Source organism: Aotus nancymaae, unplaced genomic scaffold (genome assembly GCF_030222135.1).
Source record: "Aotus nancymaae isolate 86718 unplaced genomic scaffold, 86718_ANA_hifiasm-v0.15.2.pri h1tg000031l, whole genome shotgun sequence".
Lineage (NCBI taxonomy): Eukaryota > Metazoa > Chordata > Mammalia > Primates > Aotidae > Aotus > Aotus nancymaae.
This window is the reverse complement of record NW_026988444.1, coordinates 1,610,031-1,631,867: the sequence shown is the minus strand read 5'-3', so window position 1 is coordinate 1,631,867 and position 21,837 is coordinate 1,610,031. Positions and strand designations below refer to the sequence as shown.

The following is a 21,837-nucleotide window of genomic DNA, read 5'->3' as shown; positions in this document are numbered from 1 at the left end:
GACACTTCTCTGGGGCCCCAGGTTCTGTCCACCGAAGCACATGCTCCCCAATACTTCTGTCTTGGGGAGGGATGTATTCAGGCCGCCATTCTGGCTGACGTCATCAACCCCCATCCAACATTTCCTCCAGTGGCCTTGAAGTTTTCAAAGCCACAGTGGCTGGGGCATCCGTCTTAGAGAGAGACTGTGTTCTTGTCTTTGCAGTGGTCAAAAGTGTTCTCTTCCAGTCCCTGAAGCAAGGACCACCAATCCAGCATGTGGACGGTGCCTTGGCCGTCTCTCCACATGCAATGGAGCGCTAAGGTGTGCAGCAGCCCTGGCAGCCCCACTCCTCAAATTCCTCCAGGCCGCGTGGGGATGGACAGTGCTGAGAAGTGAGGGGCGAATCTGTGGATCTGAAGCCCTCAGGTTCACCAAACATCATTCAATCTCTCCTCCTGTGCCCCCAAACAAAGCTGTCTCTGCAAAGAAAATCCACCCCCCAGGCTGATGGATGCCCTGTCTGGTCCCCAGAAATCCCTTTGGGCTTCCTCTCCTCCACAGTCCCAGTGCCCTCCTCCTCTTGCCTCTCTCCCTGGGCTCCATTTCACTAATAACCCAATTCATCATAGGCCCACCCCGACCCAGTGTCTGCTCGGATGGTTCCAGGGTCTATCTTCAGACTTTCCTGCAATTCCAGGTTTCCAAGGGTCAAAAGCTCACCCACATCACTTTATTCCCCTCTCAGGCTTTTGTAAAACCCCAAATAAAAATGAGTTTTCAGAGACTGTGTCATCTCGAGCACCAGCCAAGACAGAATCAATCCACTGGGAATGTCGACAGCAGATGAAGGGGAGCCAAAGGCCAGATTCTCTTTCATCTGAAGAACAGAAAGAGAATGTAGATTGGTCTGAAGATGTGAGGAGCCTTTTGCACCCAAGAGAGGAAAGTAAGATTCAGCACTCGGCCTGAAGAGCTCCTCCACTGCCTTCAGCACTCTGGGGTCCCTAGCTTTGGTCCTCACCAACACAGGCATCGCCACACCCCAAGACTGTGGTGCATCTGTGCTCCCCACTGCACTCCCGGACCAGAGACCCCACAGCCTCTAGGGCCCCCATGCTCACTGCCAGCTCCCAGTTCCATCCAGCCCACCATGCTGTGCCTCCCTCCATACCTGACACCCACCGTGGGCCTCAGAGCAGCTACGTAAGTGTCAAGAACCCAGGAGTGGGTGGTTGCGTAAAAGCAATAGAAGCGATCTTGGAAAGACCAACAGCTCGAGTTCATCAGCTGCAGGAAGGAAGCCAAGCCTGGTTCTGCGTCCCCTTCTCTGGGCCTTCAGATGAGCAGGCAGGTGAGCAGGTGCCACCACAGCTGGGACTGCCTCACAGAGCTCTCGTGCTGCAACTCCGGTAAAAATGGTGATCTGTGGAGAGTAGCCAATGATTCATGTATTTAGAGGAATCTTGGCGGAAACTGTCCATGACTATCAAGTATCCTACACTTGAAATGGGCAGTAGCAGGTTTACATGTTCCTCTGGCCCTTGTTGGTCCCACTGTAGGTCTCCAAAGCCTTGATGCCTGATCGTCCACAGCTCGGAGACACTGGCCGGCCACCACAGGACAGCTCACCCTTTCCCAGTACAGTAACCGTACTCCGTTACTAATGAGTCTTTAGCCATCAAGCGATTACTCCTGCAAGAACGCTGGATGGTTTGGGCAGGAAACTTCCAAGATTTTGACTGTTGTGGCTGCACAGAGAAGCCAGGGAGAGAGTTAGTTATTTGTTGCCAGGGAACACATGGCCCTCACCTCTTCCCACTGGTGGTTCCCTTTTGCTGCACGGGTAGGAATTTTGCTCATGCATGCCCAGAACTGAGCCTGCACGCCTGCAACCCAGCCTGGGATGTCGACTTCAGCTTTTGGGGCCTTACCTGTGACTCTCCCATAAATCACGTTCCCTTCTCAGCTTCCAGAGTCGCCACTCAGACCCGCTGGTACTTTGTTTAGATATTGTAAATTCGGACAGAAGACACACTGGATCTCAAGTGATGATGTGGTCTAGTTGCTGTTGGTCATTTTTACCATGGGTTATGTTTTCTGTCTCTAACTCTGCAACAGTTAGGTTTAGGTAAGGATAATCTTCACCTGCTGCCACCTGTCACTACACAAACAGGCTTTGAAACAATCCGTAGCTCATTTTGTGTCCTTTTGTAATTGATGCTTCAATGAGGGTTAGGAAACTTCAGTGCAAGGTGGAATGGAAAACAATCATTGTTATTGTAATAACAACAGTGACTCAGCTACAGAAAGTAAAGTCCCCATCAAATTCCAGGCTGCTGCACTTCCGAGTGCTTATAAACACCGTTGGGCTTGTTTTTCACAGCAGCACTGAGAAGTCAATGCTTCTACGCCTGTTTCACGGATAAGACTAGTCTGGGGCTCAAGCTCGAAGAAATTCACCAAGGGAGGAGCAGAGTAGATTGGGGGTTCAGTGACGCTTTAGGCCAATTTGGTCCCTGTGGTTCTCACTGGTTTCACTGCAGCTCTCCAAACCCTGGATGCCTACGCATCCACAGCTCAGAGAAATTGCCAGGCCCCAAGGTACGGTTCACCCTTCCCCAGTAGCTCAGCTCACCCACAGGGCCAAGGACCCCCCCACCGCCCCCTGCCAAGTGAACTGCTGGAATAGCTCCTGGCCCAAAAGCCAGATTCTCCAGCATGGTTCATAGTTACATTATAGGCCATTTTATTCCTTTACAGTAAGTACATTTTTTCAATTTTATCAGCCATTTTCGGATCAACATACTTGTATGAGGTAGTCATTTAACAGACCCAGAACTAACCCCTTACCAGGCCTGACAATGCTCAGATCCGGTAGTCATGGTCATTTTTTAAACACAGTTTCAAATACTCCTCAAGTAAGGTCAAAACCATTTAGAGACATTTGACCAGATTCTCCCCGTGCTGAGACTGACAGATGCTCTCATGAACAGCCTTCACCTTCTCCGCCGTCTGGATAGAATTAAATAAGTTACAGCACGTCTCATTTACTTCCCTTGTGCTCCCTTTACAGAACAGACGTAGTTCTCCAAATGCAGAATGATTTTAAGTACTGTACAGGAGTTCATTCCATCCTAAAGCTAAGCAGCAAGGATTATTTCATAATTCATTTTCACAACATCCCTGTGTTCAGAATGAAATCTCACATTCGCTCCATGTCCCACAAACCAGAGAACAGCCAGGCACTCACCTGAAGGACTCTAGTCAGCCAATGCATGTTTACAGTCGCTGAGGGGGAAAGAATAAAGGGTCAAATTGCTTTATTCAATACAATGTGTAATACAGCGTCTTACACTGAAAGGGAACTGACCCTGGCAGTAGCTGATGAAAACTGGAATCTGCATTCTGATTCCAGATGTAAAAACAATGTAAGAAATTAACTTTATAACTAAAGAAATGTCAAACTACTTATCCAAATTGCTTGGGAAATACAATATTCTGATGAGAAGAGATGCCATTATACATCCTATGTACATTTCCAGTGTTGAAAGATTGTCGACGTCCTTACAGGTACCACATTAAGACGATGCCAACAGTGGTTTTATTTTTTTCCCTGTTAATTTGCAGGGGACTTGTGGATCTATAGACCTCAGGGTTATTGATATGTATGGCTTATGGTTGAAAATTCTCTAGAGGAAAGCATTTAGTTATTTGGTTTCGGTTCATTTGAGTTACAAATAAGTTAGATTAGCCTTCTGTGTATTCCTTTCTTGATGAGATACAACTTTCATCTGAGAGGGAGACTGGCACTGCTTTCTCAGTGGTAACCCTTGTTCTCTGTGTCTTTTCTGCCATCTTGGATACAACAGTTCTGTGGAAACAAATCATTGAACGCAATGGAGGAGTCCTCACCAGTGCCTTGAATGTCAGCTGCCTGGCAAAAGTCACTGACGGCTTCACTCAAGGACATATAGTCCAAGCAGTGAAAGGCGTGCTCACAGATCAGAGAATCCGGCGGCAAACTTACAAACCACTCACCGCAGTCGAGTTTATTATGGCAATAACCAGCATGAATCCGGTGTACAAAGAGGAAGAAGAGAGCTTTAAGGTAATGGAACACCTGACGGCCAAAGCTTAGCAGCAAACACTCCTCACACTGCCTTCCCCCTCTGGAGTTTCATGGGTTTCATGAATTGGAACTCAGCCATATACAATGAAATTTGGAAACCTGAAATTTTGGATGACAGAATCTTTGGGGTTTTAGCAGTAAAGCGTGTGTCTTCCAAATTTTAGGAAAATCATGGTGGTGCCCTTATATCTATTGCAGAACTGAGTAGCAGCTTCAGAAACATTGGATTCACATAGACACTTATACTTATTTTGGTTTTTACTTCATATTTGGTATCATGGAATAAGTTTTGCATTGAGAAATCATTCCCTAAATAGTATAGTTCGAGCTAATGCTGTTTTGGGCCCATAATTGTCATGGAACACTTTGTTTTTAAGTTTTCAGTTCATTTGTAATAGGAAGCCACAGGATAACTCATCATAAGTTGTTTTCCAATGTTTGAATACGTTCTGACCTATTCGCAGAACTTTTTGGATCTGAAGGAAACTTTGAGAATTATCTTTTCCAACTCCCTCCCTTACAGGAGGAGTGCCCCGGGCACTCCTCAAACTCTACCTGCTCTCCTTTAAGCCAAAATAAATACAGTGGTGTTGTCTTTCTGAAGGAAGTTTCCTTGGTCAACTCCAAAGGCAAGGGAAGATTATATGCATGCAATTGAAGGCCACTACAATAATGGCTGTGCAGGCACCAGAAGGAGCATTGCAATTCTCATCCAAGCCTCTCTGGGAGCCTGCTTAACATCAGAAAAATTTCCCTCTGAAACACATCACTTTTCCAGCAAATCTAAAACTATGATTCCTTCCTGGTTTGCCCCTAATTCTTCAGTGAAGCATTAGAAAGGTGAAAAATAGTCGTAATAATGATTTCAGCAATAATGGTCTAGCACAGGAGTTAGCAACCTTCTTCCATAAAGGTCCAGAGAGTAAATATTTTAGGCTTTGAGAGCCATGCAGTCTCTATCACACTATTCAACTGTGCATCATAGTACAAAAGCATCCACACACAATACAGAAATGAATGTGTTTGGCTGGGTTCCAATAAAATTTATTTGCAAGCACAGACAACAGGCCAAATTTGGCCCATCGGCCATATTTTGCCGACCCCTGCTCTAGCAAAACTGAAGAAAACAAATTAACTCTAGCTGAGTGTTTACCAAGCATTCGAATTATTAATAATATTCTTGTTAACTGTTTAAACCTGTTCATCATGACTGCTGATATTATCCTCTTCAAATGATGCATCATATTCTTTTCTGAAATTCACAATTTTTCCTGTTTCTACAATATTAATTTTCCTCCTTATTTTGAGGAGTTAGATAATACGGTGTGGAAGCCTATCCTTTCACATAGCTGAACCTTTAACTTTCCAAAATGATCTCTAGAAGTTTTTCTATCTATAGGTACTTGAGGTCTGATCATCCTATCCAAGAAAATGAATGACTACCCTTTTGTGACCTGGGATGAGAACGCATAAGCTTCACATATCCATTCTTGGCGTATTTGTTTGCTCTGTTCGTTTTCCAAGGAAACTGCGTCATTTCCCCAACGTTTCCACCCAATCCTTTTGTGCTTCCATCACAGCACCAGTGCCTGGCCCTGTGCCTGGCCCCAAGTCGATGTTTAACAAATTCGTTTAGGGACACGTTCATTAAACACATGGATAGATAGAATTACACCCTCACACTCTCCTGAATAATGTGGTACCATTGCTCTGGTTCCTTCTAATGAGACAAACCCCGAAAAATTTTACCTCACTGTGCTTCAGACAACGTTATCTCAGATGAAGACCTTGCAGGCTCTCCGTACACATTCTGCCCTGCTCCACAGACATATGGAGAAAATATGTTGGATAATGATGATAATAAGTGGAATAATGTTAGCTAATACTTACTGATTGCTTATTATGTGCCAGCCACTGTACTGACTAATTTAGACCTCAGAACCCCCTGTTTTGCACATGAGGACACTGAGATATGGAGAGGTGTGGTGGGCCAGATAATGGACCCCCAGGGATGTCTACATCCTCATCCCTGGAACCCGAAGATACGTGAGGTTACACGGCAGAGGGGGATTAAGGCTGCTGATGGACTAAGCCTGCTAAACAATGGACCTGAAGATAGATTATCCTGGATTATCCTGGTGAGTCCAGTGTAATCATGAAAAGGAGAAGAGGGAGTTGGAAGAGAGAACCAGAGACAGCAGTCTGAGAAGGACATGTTGGTACTCCAGGTAGCCCAGCCTTGTGACCCAAAGGTGGAGCAGGGGCCACAAGCCAGAAAAGCAGGCGATCTCTGAGAGCTGCAAAAGGCAAGGGAAAGATTCTCAGCTGGAGCCTCCAGGAAGAGACACAGCCCTGCAGACACCTACCTTGATTGTCTCCCAGTGAGACCCATTCCAGGCTCCTGACCTACAGCCCTGTGAAATCATAAATGTGTGAATGTAAGCCACCATGTTTCTGGGAATTTGCCGCAGTTGCAGTAAAATAACCAAAACAAGAGGCAAGCAACAACCATAAAGCAGCAGAGCTGAAATTCACACCTTCCTCCAAAGCCAACTTAACTACATTCTCTACTGGGTCTCAGTAAATTCGGAGTTCATCACCTTCAGTACATGGCCACCAAACCTTACATTAAAAACAGAGCCAAGGCTAAAAGAAGGAAGAGGGAATCCCCCAGTGCCATGAACAGAGAGGTACATCTCAAAGACAGGAACAGCCATATGAGCTAATGCCTGGGTGGCCTAGGGGTGTATAAGAACCAAACAAACAGGCAAGGCTAGGCCCAGGAGACAGGATGCTGGAACTTCACAAAGTCGGGACACTATGTAGGTTGCCATGGGGAAGCATCATGGAACTTGTGATCTTCTCAGGGATCTAGGTGGGACTCCCCTAGATCCATAGTGGCCCATAGATCCAAAGTGGCCCATAAAAAATCAAAATCCAAGCCTACACCATGCACGTCAAGTTTCCAAATTTGGACTACCTCCATGGTCCCAGATTCTCAAGTTGAAATATTAATATATTTCAAAAAATGATATGGTATCATTAAAACCCCTAAAGTCACATCAAAAGCAAAATTAAAAACCACTCTGTATGGAAATTTAGCCAAGTCAGGGTACATAGGACTCCTACAGGAAATGCCACCCTTGCTAAAGATGAGTTTGTAATAAAAACCATTATGAGCCACAAGCAATAATCTACCCCAAGGAGAGTCAGCAAATGCAAATAACAGAACAGCACTACCAAGAACTTGAGATAAAAGAACATTCTGAAAGAGACTACGAAATGAGTATGTTTAAATTAAAGACCAGAAACATTAGGGAGGAAAAACAGGCAAATTTGAAAAAGAACCAAACAGAACTTTTGAGAGTGAAAAATATATAGTCATTAAAATTAAAAACTCAGTGAATAAATCATCTGTGGATTCAACAAAAGTAAAGAGAAAACTAAAGAGAAAACAAAAGAAAAAGGGAGCAAAGAAAATTGCCTAGAATGCAGCATAGAGAAAAATAGAGGATAGAAAACAGAGTTTAAGCGTTGGCTGAGCACGGTGGTTCACGCCTGGAATCCCAGCACTTTGGGAGGCCATGGCAGGCAGACCACTTGAGGTCAGGAGTTCGAGACAAGTCTGGCCAACATGGCAAAACCCGTCTCTACTAAAAATACAAAAATTAGCCAGGCATGGTGGTGCACACATATAGTCCCAGCTACTTGGCAGGCTGAGGCAGAAGAATCCTTGAAACCGGGAGACAGAAGTTGCAGTGAGCCAAGATTGTGCCACTGCACTCCAGCTTGGGTGACAGAAAAAGACTCTGTCTCAAAAACAAAAAGAAAGGGCTGTGAAAGACAAAATGATAAAACCTGCTTCTTTTATGACTGGATCTTTGATATCCCTAATATCACCAGGAAGCATTAAGGGAAGCATCAATCAAAACATCCTTATAAGACCTAGTTCTGTATTTAAGGCTCTTATAGAAGCAACTAGAACTGCTATGGAGGAAAGAATGAGGAGAGATACAGAGAACGAAACAAAACTTCCCTCTCAAAATGAATCTGGGACAGACACGGTGGCTCACAGCTATAATCCCAGCACTTTGGGAGGCCAAGGCGCATGGATCACTTGAGGTCAGGAGTTCAAGACTAGCCTGGTCAACATGGCGAAACCCTGTCTCTACTAAAAATACAAAAATTAGCCAGGTGTGGTGGTGTGCACGCCTGTAGTCCCAGCTACACGGGAGGCTGAAGCAGGAGGTGGAAGCTGTAGTGAGCCAAGATCACACCACTGCCCTCCAGCTTGGGTGACAGAGCAAGACTCAATCTCAAACACACACACACACACACACACACACACACACACACACACACACTGAATCTGAAAATCAAAACTCCAAAACATTTTAGGAAATGTGCTAAATACAATCTGTAAATTAATATAATTAAGATGTTCAAAAAGTAAATGAGAGTATGACTTCCATTAGAAATATACAGAACATTTTGAGAAAAAAGAAATGAAAAAAGAAGAAATAATTATGAAAAAACCTTACAAAAAGAAAGCTTAAAGAGTCAGAAGCTGAGGTTTGAATTGCAAAGAAAAAGAAAGAAAGCTTACAAATTAAAAATTAGTAATCAGTATAAAATGGCAAAGAAAATGAAAGAGCTATGAACTCTAAACTAAACATGGTCAAACAGCAATCCGTGGACTGGAAGATTGTCCTGGGGAGTACCCCCCATAGTTGGCACAGAAAACCAAGATGGTAAAATCCATAAAAGTATAAAGATCCATCAAAGATGAGTTGAAGAGGCTGACCTTCATTAATCGAAGTTCTAGAAGAAAAGAATACAATAAGTATCAGAAGAACAATAATTTAAAGACATTATTACTGAGAATTTTCCTGAATTAAAGATAGATTAAAAATAAACTCCAAGTAAAATAATTTATTAAGTAATAAACTCCTAGTAACCAACAGAACAAATAAAATAATTCTATACCTAGATATATTGTTGGGAACTTAAGAACAAGATTAAAAGCCAGTCTTAAAAGGTACCAGATTACCTACAAAGAAACAATTGGGAAATCAGACATCTCTTTAACAATCATAGATGCCAGAAGACAGCAAAATAGTATCTGCAAAGTACTAAGGAAAAACAACTGTGTGTCTAATATTTGTATCCAGCTAAACTAACATACAAGAGACAGGAGAAAATAGACATTTTAAGACACATGATGCTGGGCGCCATGGTTCACGCCTGTAATCCCTGCACTTTGGGAGACCGAGGTGGGTAGCTCACTTGAAGTCAGCAGTTCAAGACCAGCCTGGCCAACATGGTGAAACCCCATCTCTACTAAAAATACAAAAATAGCCAGGTCTGGTGGCAGGCACCTGTATTCCCAGCTACTCAGGAGGCTGAGGCAGGGGAATCGCCTGAATCCAGGAGGCAGAGGTTACAGTGAGCTGAGATCACGCCATTGCACTCCAGCCTGGGCGACAGAGACTCAGTCTCAAAAAAAAAAAAAAAAAAAAAAAAAAGGCATACAAAGACTGAGATAGTTCCAACTTACAGCACTTCAGAGAGCAATTTAGCAATATCAAGTTTAATTGAAGATATTCATACCCTACAACCCTAGCAGTTCTATTTCTACATATGTGACCTAAAGAATTTCTCTCACATAGATACAAGGAGATGTGTAAAAATTGTGAACTTCAGCGTTTTCATAATAACCAAAAATTCAGATGTCATGTATCTATTAAGAAGAGAATTGATAAATAACATGTAATATAATCTTACAATGAAATATGATAAAGTTTGCAAACCCAAATGTTTCTTAGGTTTCAAATAAAATGCAAAGGTTGAGAAAAATGCCATCGTGGGGCCAGTTACAATCACCAAGTTCTTGGTATTTGGGCTCCATTATTTCCACTGTGTTTTCAACAGCACCTTCCCCCAACATAGTAGAATGGCCACCCGTTCTTCATTGAACATGGCCCCATGTGACCCAGCGCACCCTTCACGCTACCAAGGAAACCCAACCCAGGACACAGTAGGACGCCCGGAAAAAACAGGTGACTTTGTTGGGAAGGATTGCTGGTCAGATTTAGCCTGTGATTCTCTGAAATTTTTAACTCCCTGAGTTAACAAATCATGCAGAAATACAGGTTGAAGTTTCAAATAATGCAGAAATAGTCTGGAAAACCCACTGAGCAAGAGTTTGTATTAAGCATACCTTAAATGCCCAAAGTACAGTGGCTACTTGCCCCTTCCTGCTTAGCAGGCTTTTCTTTATTTTTAAGAGTACTGCCATGAATTCGTGTCATTCTGACCTTTTCCTAAACTTCTATTGTATTTCAGAACTGGTATGCCGAAACCCCTCTGGGTAAAAAACGAGCCTTGGCCATAACAGGAGGTAGCACAGAAAAGGCAAAGGACAGCAGGGAAAAGAAAGAAAAGAAAGAGAAAAAGAAAAAGTAATGCCTTTCTGAAGAACCATGCTTGAGTCTCTCTCTGGGATAGAGAGGACCACAACTGGCCAAAGAAATGATTCACCATTGCCCACCTGAAGAAGCCCTCAGGAGAAGCAGCTTAGAAGCGTGCAGCGGTGAGTGGATGCCTCAAACCCGCTAACCACTGCACATGCTGTTACACCTTTCCCAGGCTGGACACCTAGCTGGGTGTCCATCACAACTTTCCACAGCTTTAATCTACAGGAAGTTTGTATATAACCAAAATTCACTCTTGACACCCTCCATAATCTTTCCAAGTTGGACTCTTCATTTCATCAGTACTAGTTGTCAAATTTAAAATGTGGTCAATAATATTCTAGTTTGACGACTAGTAGGCGATGCATATAGCATCAGTCCACGAGCTTTCTATTAATCCATGTACACCGTGTAGTATCTTGCCTCTATTTTAATAAATTAATTCTTCGCTCTAGTAATAGCTTTTGTGTAATGAAATAAAGCTGTTGTCCTTGAACTGACTTGGTAATTTGGTTGCTGGAGATAAAACAGGATCTTACAAATGAACTATTTCAACATCCTAATTTTGAAGCTGAGATAGCTAGAGTCCAGGTCTCACTGCTAATACCGGGGCCTGGACGTCATCACCCCAGCCTAGTCCTGGTTGGAAGGAGTGAAACGTTGTCAGGCCAATGACTGGACGAAAACCATGGCATAAAAATGGGGTAAATGCAGAGAAGAGAAAGCCTACATGAAGAAATAAAACAGGGTAAATAAGAAAAATATGAAAGAGTAGGGAAAGCTCAAAAGAGAAATTTAAACTGTAAGGATATGAAAGGTTATTGGTGGAAAATAGCTAGTAACCCACTTCTAAATTGTAGTAAGAACACAGTCAGAGGAAGTACACTTTAACTGAGATGGGATGAATTTAACTTGAATTTTAAGAATACCCTGTCTGACAGTTTGGGGGTAGACCACAGAAATTCACAAAATCTCCCCCTGCATAGATCAGGTCAGGGATCCAAGTATTACTAGGATTCCCAGTGGCTTGGATCATTGATGGCCAAGAAGGTTTGTAGTTTCCAGATGTCTTCTGGCCACGAGCACATCCCCCAGCCTGTGTCTGTACACAGCAGACAGACACAAATCAGGACAGAGACAGTCACAGGCCAATGTGCCCTGGACAGTTCCACACTCCCCACAAAGTCATCCATCTCCTGAGTATCCTCTCAAGCAAACTGCCACCTTCAGGTTGCCCCCCACAGACTTGCCTTCTCATTACCAGAGGCTTCCCAATTTCCACAGATTCCCCTTCCCCACTTCAGACTATGTCTAGGCAAAGCCCAGGCTGCCCTGAGAAATGGCAGGCTCCCCCGCCCTAACATCCCAGAGCAGTCTGACGTTCATGTCTCCAAGATGGTTCTGCCAAGATCCTTTCACGTGTTATGGCCCAAGAAGAGAACGTCAGGGCTTTGGGATTTGCTGTCCATTGCAAAGTAATGAGATCTGCACTGCAAAGAAATGAAAAGTATGAGGGTCAAAATAAACTGTTTTTTAAAATTTCATTTAACTTGGTCTTAGTTCCATGACAAGCACACTTTTTTAGAAATCATAAAAACCTGTGTAGGTAACATTTAATAAACAGTAATTAAGTGATGGAAACTTGATATATATGCTTTAGAGTACCATCCAGTAGAACTTTCTGCAATGATAGAAAGTTCTAGATCTGTGATCTCCCGGTAGGAGTAGTCCATAGTCACACTAAGCTACTAGGCTACTAAGCACTCGAAATGTGGCTGGTGCAACTGAAGAGCTGAATTTTTAAGTTTATTCAATGTTCATTTCAATTTAAATAGCCACATGTGGCTGGCGTGACTGATGTATTGGGCAGTACAACTTTACAGTAACCTAAGTTTAAAAATTGGTAAAGATAGGTAAATATCCTTTCTACATGCTCACTCCCTTTTTCCCAGCACACTAACACGAAGACGTGATTTCCTCGGTCTCACTCAGCCTTTTCCCAAAGGATGGCTTCCTGCCCTGCCCAATGCTGGGTTTGTGCTCTACTTCCACATTGTAAGAATTAAGGAAAGAGGAAAGAAACATAAAAAGCAGCTCAACTGTCAAAGACAGGTTTATTTTGGAGAATAAATCTGAGAGGGGCTTCTGGCTGAGTTAGGTCAGAGACATTCTTTCTTAGACTAAGCGTATTTAAGGGTTTAGGGAAAGAGAGCTTATCACAGCCTTGGAATGTTTCTGTGTCTTTTTGTCTTGCTTATCTGGGGTGGGGGGGCAGAGTTGTGTGTCTGTTCCATATATCTTCCTGTAGCTGCAATAGAGACCTTTAGTAGACACAGGATTTCACCATGTTGGCCAGGATGGTCTCAATCTCCTGACCTCATGATCCGCCTGCCTTGGCTTTCCAAAGTGCTGGGATTACAGGTGTGAGCCATCACGCCCGGCCTAACTTCCCTATATTAGTGCACCTAAAGGGAAAGGAATGTGCTTGCTAGGGCACATTGCTTTTCTGGGGCCCATTGTATGAGTGTGAAGTTCAGTGGTTATCCAAGAGACTTTCCCCCACCCTCTGTGCCCGAGCTGTCTTATCTGGTTTTTTGTTTGTTTGTTTGTTTGTTTTTTGGTTTGTTTGTTTTTTGAGATGGAGTTTCGCTGTTGTTACCCAGGCTGGAGTGCAATGGCGTGATCTCGGCTCACCGCAACCTCCGCCTCCTGGGTTCAGGCAATTCTCCTGCCTCAGCCTCCTGAGTAGCTGGGATTACAGGCACTCGCCACCATGCCCAGCTAATTTTTTGTATTAGTAGAGACGGGGTTTCACCATGTTGACCAGGATGGTCTCGATCTCTTGACCTCGTGATCCACCCACCTCGGCCTCCCAAAGTGCTGGGATTACAGGCGTGAGCCACTGCACCCGGCCATCTTATCTGTTTTTTACTGTCTGCTCTTTCTGGCTGCTTGCTGTTAGCAGAGAAGTGATTTTCTTGGAATGCATGAGGTGAGAAAGGGAGTTGGAACTGAAAGTGATGGTGTTTGTCCAAGATGATGGTGCTCCTGCTCTGTCACACATGGGGCCTTGAGCTCTGTCTGAAATCTTGGCTGGTGTCAGCCAGCCCTGCCCGTCAGCCAAAGATGTCCACAGTTTGCATTGCCCATGGATCAGAGGACCCTTTGTCTGTCACTGCAAAGTCCCCCAGAGCCAACCTGCCATAGCTCAGCACATGCTGGTATTTAATCACAGCCTGCTGCTTCGTGTGTGAGTGTGTGTGGAGAGAGGGTATAGATGTGCTTAGATACAGTCACACATTCTGTGTTTTACACAAATGGGAACATGCTATATATGCCTTTCTACCTTCTTGCTCTTTTTGCTTAATTCTGTAACTTGAATATTGTTCAGTATCAGCACCTACGGAGGGGCCTCATTCTGTATTCCCTCCATGCTACCCCACTTTATAGACACACCGTCATTTATTTAATCAGTCCACTGTGACAGATATTTAGATTATTTTCACCCTTTTGCTACTCCATCTTCACTGTAATAAGTGCCCTTACGTAGCCTTCATGGGTGTGTACCAAAAACAACTACATAGGATTAATTCCTAGAAGGAAAATCACTGGGCCAAGTTACCTGTGAGTCTTTCACTTGGGTAGCTATTGACAGACTGTCCTCTAAAGAGGCACTGGTCACACCACCTCAGTAGGAGAGGGCATGGTACCTTGTCATCCACAGAGCAGGTCAGCAGAATCTGTGAACCTGTCTGCCATCCACACTGAAAACCCAAAGTCCTCCTGGAAGGTTACAACTCCCACTTTAACTGACGCAGAAAGGAAGCATGACAGCACTGTGGGAGGAGATGGGAGGAAGGCAGCGGTGGGGTGGATGGGTGGAGGGGCTGGCAGAAGGAGCGGGAGACTCCTCAGAGCTCTGCTAGGGCCTCAGCTGTCCCGGGCCATTATGTGACAATTAGCTCCTCTTGAGCACATTCTGAAGTGGAGGGGACAGTAATTAATGCCATTAACCCTCATTAAGGGAGCATTCTGTGGGATGGAGTATGATTAAAGTGGAATTTGAGCTCTCAGGGGGCTCTGCATTTAGGAATAAGTAGGTCCCGGGTGCAAAACCGTTGCCGATGTCAGGGCATGGCTGAATAGATGCTCCTGAGACCAAGACTCTTGGGGCTTCACCAAACACCTGCATTCAGAGATGGCCAATTGAAGACCCTCAATGCTAAAGAATCTGTTTCAGACCCTTTTTAGACACATATCCACATTTAACACGAAGGGCGTAATTGTGGTAGGTGGTCACGGTGCTGTTTCACAGGAGTGACACGACTTTTAGCCACTAATGATACCATGGGACCCAAGTCACCAACACAAGCGGCTTCTCCTGTCCTTGAAAGTCTTAAGACTTTAACTGAAGAGAGGCACTGATGATGCTAGCAGAAGCCAAGGAGACAGAAAAAGATGGTGGCTGCAAACCAAGCTGGTCGCCACCCAAATACCAGGATGTGGGAGACCAAAAGGACCTTGGCCCAATATGTGTCTGAAAGCACCAGAAACTTCCACCACTAGCACCATCCATTCGCTAATGCAGGGTCCCCTCACAAGTCTGCGCCATTCGAAGGCACAGCCGCAGCACAGCACTAGTTTTTGGCTCACACTCCAATTCTTTCATCGGGCACCCTCTGTGTGCTGTGCACAGTGCTAGGGGCTGAGGATGCAGGAGTGAGCTGCCTTGCAGACTAAGGGGGAAGGACACATTAATAAAATGGCCATACAAATAAATGTGCAAGGCCAGATAGATCATGCGATGAGCATGAGGAGCAGGAAACCCTACCTAGGCTGAGGGATCGGGCTGAGCACTTCATCCCTGCAAGAACCCATTTCTGAGAGTCTGAGAGTCTATGATGAAGTGGCAGGTCTCTGACTCTTTAGCTCTTCTTAACAGCTGCACCTAGCGCCTACATAATCACCCAAGATGGTGTATTCAAGGTTCCTGGCACAGAGGGTGCAATCAGTAAGTGTTTATTGCTTTATAGATATTCAGTAAGTGAGTTTCCCACGTTGAGCTTCTGGGACATGATTGGAAAGGAAACCAACCCAGGAGTGCAAGGAAGGTTCTGGCCTCTCCACTGCATACTGGTTTTGTTGTCAGATGACTGTCACAGTTCTCAAGGCCACTAACCCAGTTCCTCAACATGGCAAACAAACACAGTACCTTTTTTGGTCAAGAGATTAAGCATCCTAGAAATATAGACCCTTCAGTCACCTCTAGTGGTTTAGAGCAAGGTTCTGACTGACCCAGAGTCAGACTTCATCCCAACTGCAGCCTGAGCAGAGCTTGGCTAAGTCCCAGCTCAACACACAGCATTCTCCCTGGGTGTGCATTTCATCTTTGCCTTCCTGGGCTATCATGAAGAGGAAACTGAGTCACGTACCTGGCACGATACACGAGGGCACATTCTCAGTGACCACCACCTGCTGTTCAATTATTGCTGAGTGCCCAAAGCAGACCTGCCCAGCAGAATAGGTGCCATGGGGACAGTCTCTACCTTCCTGGAATGAAAGCGCAGTGCTGCGACAAAGAAGGAGGAGGGGTGTGGCGAAGGGTCCTGTGAGAAGCCCCTGGGGCCCCAGAAAAGCTGGGGCCCTTCTCCAGGTCCCTCCACCACCCTTCTTCTCATTTCACTCTGCTCTGTTTCTCCTGCTGGGGCCGCTTTGGGGGTGCCCTGCACGTCTGTCCACCACCTCTTCAATATCCCTGGCTCCACCTCGGGATCCCTTGGCCAGCCTGGCCCCCACCCTTCCTCAGGCCTCTCTCCCCACCTGTCTGGAAAGGAAGATGAGCTGGGTGCTGTCAAGAGGGTTGTGGCTTTATGGAAAGTTCGCTGAGCTGGGCTGAGTCTAATTTCACAAACCTGCTAAGTGACCTTAGGTCAATCTGGCCACACACATACACACACATGTACAGCATCTACACATGCATGTACACAGGGCATTCCTACACACCACACACTATGCACATGTACACACATGATCTGTACACACTACACACATAAGCACATGCACACATACAAATGCAAGCTACATACACCACATGCTGTACATACATACGCATGTCTACCTATACACACAAACACAACACCCATGGACCACTTCCCACACACACACTTATATACATATATACATATACAGGCACAAAAACACACAAACACAGATACACATGCATCTATACATCCCACGTGTGCAAACACATCAGCACACCCGAGTGCACATGTTCATACACATGCACACACATGTAGGCGTGCATGCAGTCCCACAGGCACCAGTATTTCCTCAGTGGGCTCATGGCAGATGCTGCTGGTCCACACACCCCTGGGCCTCAGGCCTCTTCCTGGGGCTGCGGCAGGGACAGGAGCAGCAGAACGGGGAGGCCCAGCAGGTGCTGGGGTGTGTTTACTGTTTACACCAAGTGCACCAGGAAAGCAGCTTCCTGCTCCCCGTGAGAGTTGGAGGAGCCCCCAGCTGCAGCAGGAAAGGGTGACGCAGACGCTGCAGCTCCCAGCTGCACGGTGGGCCCAAGGAGGGCGGGAGGGGCCCCTGCTGCGCCCCAGGAGAGCAGCGTGGACCAACAACAGGCCAGAAGCGACGTGCCACTGTACAAGCTAATGAACTTTCCAGGACACAGCGGGGCTTCCCCGCACCGCACGGTGAGGCCGTGAATTCCCAGGAAGAGCAGGATGTAGACTGAAGGAGGGATGAACTGGAACCCTCCCAGGAGACCCCAGGAACCCATATTGTGTCTTCATTAATAAAAGACCTGGAGTGATCCCCCTAAAGAGGCTTCTAGTTCTGAGTTCCTCTTGTTCTTCAGACAGAGGCATTCCACGTGCCAGGGGCCATGAGTTTTGGAGGGGACAAATACTTAAACCGTAGCACGCACTGTGACTGAAAATGCCATTGCAGACTCCTTATTTTGCACTAAATCTTTCCAGTTGTCTTTTATAAAAATGTAAATATCCATGCGAGGGGTGTAAACACATACGCTTTTGTTGAATTATGACACAAGCGGAAAAGGGCTCAACACCCAAAATGCAAAGAGAAGATGTCCCCAGCTCCTGAGAAGCTCTTCTCCTAGTCACTGCCCAGGCAACTATTGTCTTGATTTCCAGCATCCCAGGTTACTTTTACCTGGGTTTAACTTTATGTGCGTGGAAGTAAAGAGTGTGTCTTCATTTCCATCCGGCCTCTTCTAACCATCGTTCCACTCATGAGACTCCCCTGCAGCCTTGCACACAGCCGCAGTTTGTCCACTTCCATCACTGCATGGTGTCCCCTTGTAGATGCCACTCTTAGGCTTCTTATTTTACTGTCAAGGAGCTCCTCCGACTTTCATGGGAAGGAGGATGTTGGTTTGTCTATTTTTTCATTGGGTTGCCCATCAAGGATAGACTGGATAAAGAAAATGTGGCACATATACACCATGGAATACTACACATTCATAAAAAGGATGAGTTCATGTCCTTTGCAGGGACATGGATGAAGCTGGAAACGATCATTCTCAGCAAACTAACACAGGAACAGAAAACCAAACACTGCATGTTCTCACTCATAAGTGGGTGTTGAACAATGAGACCACATGGACACAGGGAGGGGAACATCACACACTGGGGCCTGTCGGGGGCTGGGGGGCTAAGAGAAGGAAAGCATTTTTCTTCAGTTTGAGGCTACTATGAATGATGCTGCTGTGGACATCTGTGTCCGTCTCTCTGCACACATTGCTGTTAGCATATGCCTGGGAGGACAGCTGCTCGCCCCAGAGCGTCATCACATGAAGTCACAGTGCTACCAAGTTTACTGCAGCACTTGCTCCAATTTCACCGCCACCAGTGATGCATGCAAATGCCCACTACTCCACATCCTCCCACCAGGGTGTGGTCAGCCATTTTCATTGTCCCCGCTCGAGTGTGTGGCACAGTATGATATAACGGTTTTAATTTCCTCTTTTCTGATGACTACTGGGGTTGCACAGCTTTTCATATGCGTAGCGATCATTTGGGTATTACAGTACTTTTTAATAAAACCCCTGCTGAGTGGGTTGTCTATTTTTCCATTGGCTTGTCTATTTCTTTCTAATTTTATATTTCTAGTTAGAAGCTGTTTGCAGGTGCATGGTTGTGAGTATTTTCTCCCACTCTTTAGCTTCCTTCTCACTGTCATAATGGTATCTTTGAATGAAAATAAGTTCTTGCGGTGGCTCATGCCTGTAATTCTAGCACTTTGGGAGGCCAAGGCGGGTGGATCGCCTGAGATCAGGAGTTTGACATCGGCCTGACCAACATGGTGAAACCCCATCTCTAATAAAAATATAAAAATTTGCTGGGTGTGGTGGTGGGTGCCTGTAATCCCAGCTACTCGGGAGGCTAAGGCAGGAGAATTGCTTGAACCCAGGAGGCGGAGGTTGCAGTGAGCCAAGATCACACCATTGCACTCTATCCTGGGTGACAGAGTGAGACTCCGTCTCAAAAAAAAGAGAGAGAAAAGAAAATAAGTTCTTAATGTTAAGGTAACTTGGCTTACCAACTTTGTCTTTGTGGTTACAGATTTTTGCGTCCTATGTAAGAGCTCTTTGCCTACCTCAAGATTATGACACTATTGTTGCTAATAACTTTCAGAAGCTTTTATTTTAAGTTCAGATATGTGGGCAGGATGTGCAGGTTTGTTACATAAGTAGATGTGTGCCATGGTGGTTTGCTGCACCTATCAACCCATCACTTAGGTATTAAGTCCACAATGCATTCCCTGTTTTCCCTAATGTTCTCCCCCAACTCACCCTCCTCCAACAGGCCCGTGTGTGATGATCCCCCTCTGTGTCTGTGTTCTCATTGTTCAGCTCCCACTTATAAGTGAGAACATGCAGGGTTTGGTTTTCTGGTCCTGCGTTAGTTTTCTGAGGATAATGGCTTCTGGCTTCATCCATGTCCCTGCCAAGGACATGATCTCATCCTTTTTATGGCTGCATAGTATTCCATGGCGTATATGTACCACATTTTCTTTATCCAGTCTATCATTGATGAGCACTTGGGTTGATTCAATGTTTTTGCTATTGTGAATAGTGCTGCAATGAACATACTCATGCATATCTCTTTATAAAAGTATGATTTATATTCCTTTGGGAACATAATGTAATGGGATTGCTGGGTCAAATGGTATTTCCGATTCTAAATCTTTAAGGAATCATCACAGTGTCTTCCACAATGGTTGAACTGATTTACATTCCCACCAATGGTGTAAAAACATTCCTATTTCTCTACTTTTCAGAAGCTTTATTGTTCCACTTACCACATTTATATCTTCCAGTTTGCCCAGAATCGATTTTTGTTTATAGTTCAAGTTTTATTTCATAGTCACATGAATATGTGATCGACCCAATGACCCACCATTTATTGAAAAGGCTGTTCTTTTCCCGCTACTTTGCAGCGTCTTCTATCATTAAAAACCAGTATTTAAAAGAACACCACCAAACAATGAAAATGTTTATGTAGACAGCGATTTGCTTACGAATCCTCTATTCTGACCTACTGCTTGCCTCATTCTACTGATAATCACACTGACTTGAGCACCGTAGCCTTACAATAATGGTCTGCATCCATAGAGTACGTCATCCCACCTTGTTTTTCTCCAAAGTGCCTTAGATATACTTGACGTTTTGCATTTCTAAAGGAATTTATAATCAGCTTATGCATTTCCACCAAAAAAACTAATATTTTAATGTAGATTATATTGAATCTATAGACAATTTGAGAAGAACAGACGTCTTTACATTACTGACTTTTCCAGTCCATGAAAGTGGTATTTCCCAGCATTCGTTTTAGCCATTAAATATTCTTAATGATGTTTTGTAATTTTCTGTATAGATATCTTACACATCTTCCCTTAGATTCACTTTTAGGTATTTGATAATTTTGCATTATAAATTACATTTTGAGGTTTTCCTTTATACCTGTTTGTTTCTGGTATATAGAAATAACTGACATTTTGAATTAGTTTTATGTCCGGCAACAAACCAAACTTATTATCTAATGTTAATTATTTATTTTTTAGATTCTATGGTGTTTTTTAAATGTCTACAGGTATATTTCCTTTGAAAAATGACAGTTTTATTTATTTGTTTGCAATTCTCATAGCTCTTTGTTTCACTTGCTTTATTGCACTGGCTTGGCCATTTAGTTATCATGTTGACTAGATGTGATCATAGAAGACATCCTTGTTTCAGACCAAAGCAGGAAAATGTTCAACATTTTATCATTTAGTACAAAGTTTGATGCAGTTTTGAAACTATACTTTCTCAGATTTTGTGTGCTAAGAATGTTTATCATGCATGGTTGTGGACTTGTAGCATATACTCTTTCTGCCTCCATGGAGATGATCATATGACTTTCTCCTTTTGTTACTACAGTTGATTTCATTGAATGATTTTTAATTGACTTTTTAATGAGATAATTATTGATTCACATACTTAAATAATACAGAGAGATCCTGTGTGCATTTTGCCCAATCTCCCCCAACGATAACATTTTGCACAACTACGGTATAATATCACTAATATAATACACAAATTTTATTCAGACTTTGGCAGTTTTCCTTGTACTCATTTGTGTGTGTATATGTGTATGTATTAAGTTTTATCATCTTTTCAGGTTTGTGTATCCATGACCACAGTCAAGACACAGAAGAACAATCCCAACCTCACAAGGATTTCTCATGCTGTCCAGTTCTAACCACATCTATTTCACTCCTACCCCTCTTCCTTCAACCCTTGGCAACCCAGAATCCATCCTCCATTTCTAAAATTGCATAAAATTATATAAATGGAATAAATAGTTTGATACCTCCTAGGATTGGCTTTTTTCACTCATAATTCCATAAGAATAAGTCCCAGGTTGTTGCATGTATCAAAGCTTCACTGCTTTTTATTGTTTGATAGTATTTTATGGTATGGATTCTCCACAGTTTGTCTAATTATTCACCAGTTGAAGGACAGCCAGCTGGGTTCATTCCAGTTTTTAGCTGTTATAAAGTTGCTATGAGGATTTGTATACAGATTTTTGTGTGAATGTATTTTCAGTGAAAAACTGAGATAAGGGCCCAAGAATGCAATTGCTGGTTCTATGTATGTTTAGCTTTATGAGAAACTGTCAAGATCATCAAACCATTTTCCATAATGGCAGCACCATTTTACATTCCCAACTGCAGTGT

At 44.1% G+C, this 21,837-nt stretch overlaps 1 protein-coding gene across 3 annotated transcripts in view; it reads left to right on the top strand.

The window, feature by feature from the left end:
• Window positions 1–21,341, top strand: part of IQCA1 (IQ motif containing with AAA domain 1) — a 180,527-nt gene extending 159,186 nt beyond the window's left edge. For 2 of the 3 annotated variants that reach the window (XM_021676891.2, XM_021676890.2), the window contains exons 18-19: window positions 3,852–4,090; window positions 10,457–11,080. In XM_021676891.2, coding sequence (XP_021532566.2) covers window positions 3,852–4,090; window positions 10,457–10,576 — 359 coding nt within the window. In that variant the 3' untranslated portion in view covers window positions 10,577–11,080. Of the gene's footprint in view, window positions 1–3,851; window positions 4,091–10,456; window positions 11,081–21,278 lie in introns of those variants that run through there. The other variant, XR_002479595.2, reaches the window with a different exon arrangement.
• Window positions 21,342–21,837: the final 496 nt, after the last annotated feature.